This window comes from Stylophora pistillata, chromosome 9, assembly GCF_964205215.1.
Source record: "Stylophora pistillata chromosome 9, jaStyPist1.2, whole genome shotgun sequence".
NCBI classification, from domain to species: Eukaryota; Metazoa; Cnidaria; class Anthozoa; order Scleractinia; family Pocilloporidae; genus Stylophora; species Stylophora pistillata.
In genome coordinates, this window is record NC_142527.1 from 2690201 (window position 1) to 2691846 (window position 1646).

The following is a 1646-nucleotide window of genomic DNA, read 5'->3' on the forward strand; positions in this document are numbered from 1 at the left end:
TTAAATCAAGAGCTTAAGGCAAAAGATTTCCCAATATTAAAAAAGTGAACCAATAAAAAGTGTGGCCTGATGCTTTGATAAAATGAACTTTATTTCCCATCAGTTTAACCAGTGCAATAAATGATAGGTTTTTGATCAATCAGGACCTTTATACAGGGGTTTTGTTAACATTTTCAGCAGGAGAGCAACTGGTTTTTACAGGTGGGCAAAACCTTTTCGAATTGAACTTCTTTATAAGATAAACTTTCCTCCTGATTGTCAAACCAGGTGGGCAAAACCCTCAAATCCATTTAATTTACCCGGTGGCCAGGCCCTTAATGAAACTCCTGCCTCATAGTATCTCCCTTATATTATGGAAGACTTGATTACCTTTAATTGTTCTTCCTCATAGGGAGCCTCTGGAGCGTGGATCCGAAGGATGTCAGCCAGGCAACATGCAGCATGTGCCTTGACATCTTTATCTCTGTGTTTGAGAATGAATGGGCTGACAAGGGACTGTGCAACTGTTCCATATTTTTCTGTTCTATCTGTCTGATCTGCATTGGACAGTTCATGAGCAAGGTTCTATCAAATTAATTTAATTAGTAACAGATATGAACATCAAGTTTCCTTTCTCTTCCTCAAGCATCAGTTGAATCATATTTCCAGTCAGTGGTAGATTTATAATTAAGCTTAATTTTCAAACTCAAGTTTAACACCTTTACAAGACAAGGGGTATGGATGTCTGTCTGTTTACAGCTCGTGTGAAGGTGAGGAATCGATCACTTAAAGTTGGTCTTAATCAAGCCATAGCAATATCTTTTTTATCGATAACAAAAATCAAGAATAATTTAATGAACCTATTTGCTTAATCACCCTCCTGAAAACAATTTTATCATTACAACAATGTAGAGTTCTTACAGTTGATAAGCTTAAACTACCAATCACGATTAACTACTATTACTTAGGTGCTTCTGGAAGCTGCACAATTAATATCAATCATTAAAAGTCAGGTTTCGTTCGTTTGTGTGGTACTCCAAAATCTTGTATCAAAACAAATCTTGTAAACCCGCAATCTCACCCAAAATTCACTTGTGTCGCGGTTTACACGCTTGCAGCGCATTTCAATAATTCTTAAGGTTATCTTCACTCACCTTGAGTCGTTTTATAAGCTCGTCTTTACTAAGTCTTTCATGCAGGTCTGTAGCAGCGGCTCTCTTCTTCGGCGAAGAACCAGATTCATTGCGAGGCATATCGATCTAGTTCAACAATTACTTCAAGATTTACGACCTCCTGCCTCCAAAAATCTGTGTAAAATTGTTCACTAGAAAACTTTTTTCCAAACCTGGACTACAAATACCTCTATCTGGTGTAAAGTATCGATTATTTCTTGGATAATACGATTTTTATGGTGGTGTTTTGTCCTCTTCTTTCAATCGAACACTTTGAACCAATTGGCGCGAACAGCCCATAATAATCTTGGCGCTGACATCTGTTTGGAGATGAACGCGGGCCTGCGCTCGGAATTTTCAGACGAAGAAAAATAATAGGCAAACAAACAACCCTATGGAATGTTTAGCCTCCCAGTCGCAAAAGGTATGTTCTTCTTAGCGTTTTTAAATCATTTCTTCTTCATGGTAAATAGCCTGCAAAAATGGTGCAGTGGG

The 1646-nt window shown here is 37.9% G+C and overlaps 1 protein-coding gene across 1 annotated transcript in view; it reads right to left on the reverse strand.

Annotated features, from left to right (window-relative positions):
- LOC111327290 (sister chromatid cohesion protein PDS5 homolog A-B) overlaps nt 1-1435 on the reverse strand; it is a 34663-nt gene extending 33228 nt beyond the window's left edge. The window contains exons 1-2 of the mRNA XM_022931436.2: nt 1134-1435; nt 370-564 (exon numbers count right to left, since the gene is read on the reverse strand). Of these exons, the coding sequence (XP_022787171.1) occupies nt 370-564; nt 1134-1232 (294 nt within the window). The 5' untranslated portion in view covers nt 1233-1435. The remainder of the gene's footprint in view (nt 1-369; nt 565-1133) is intronic.
- Between the last annotated feature and the right edge of the window lie 211 nt (nt 1436-1646).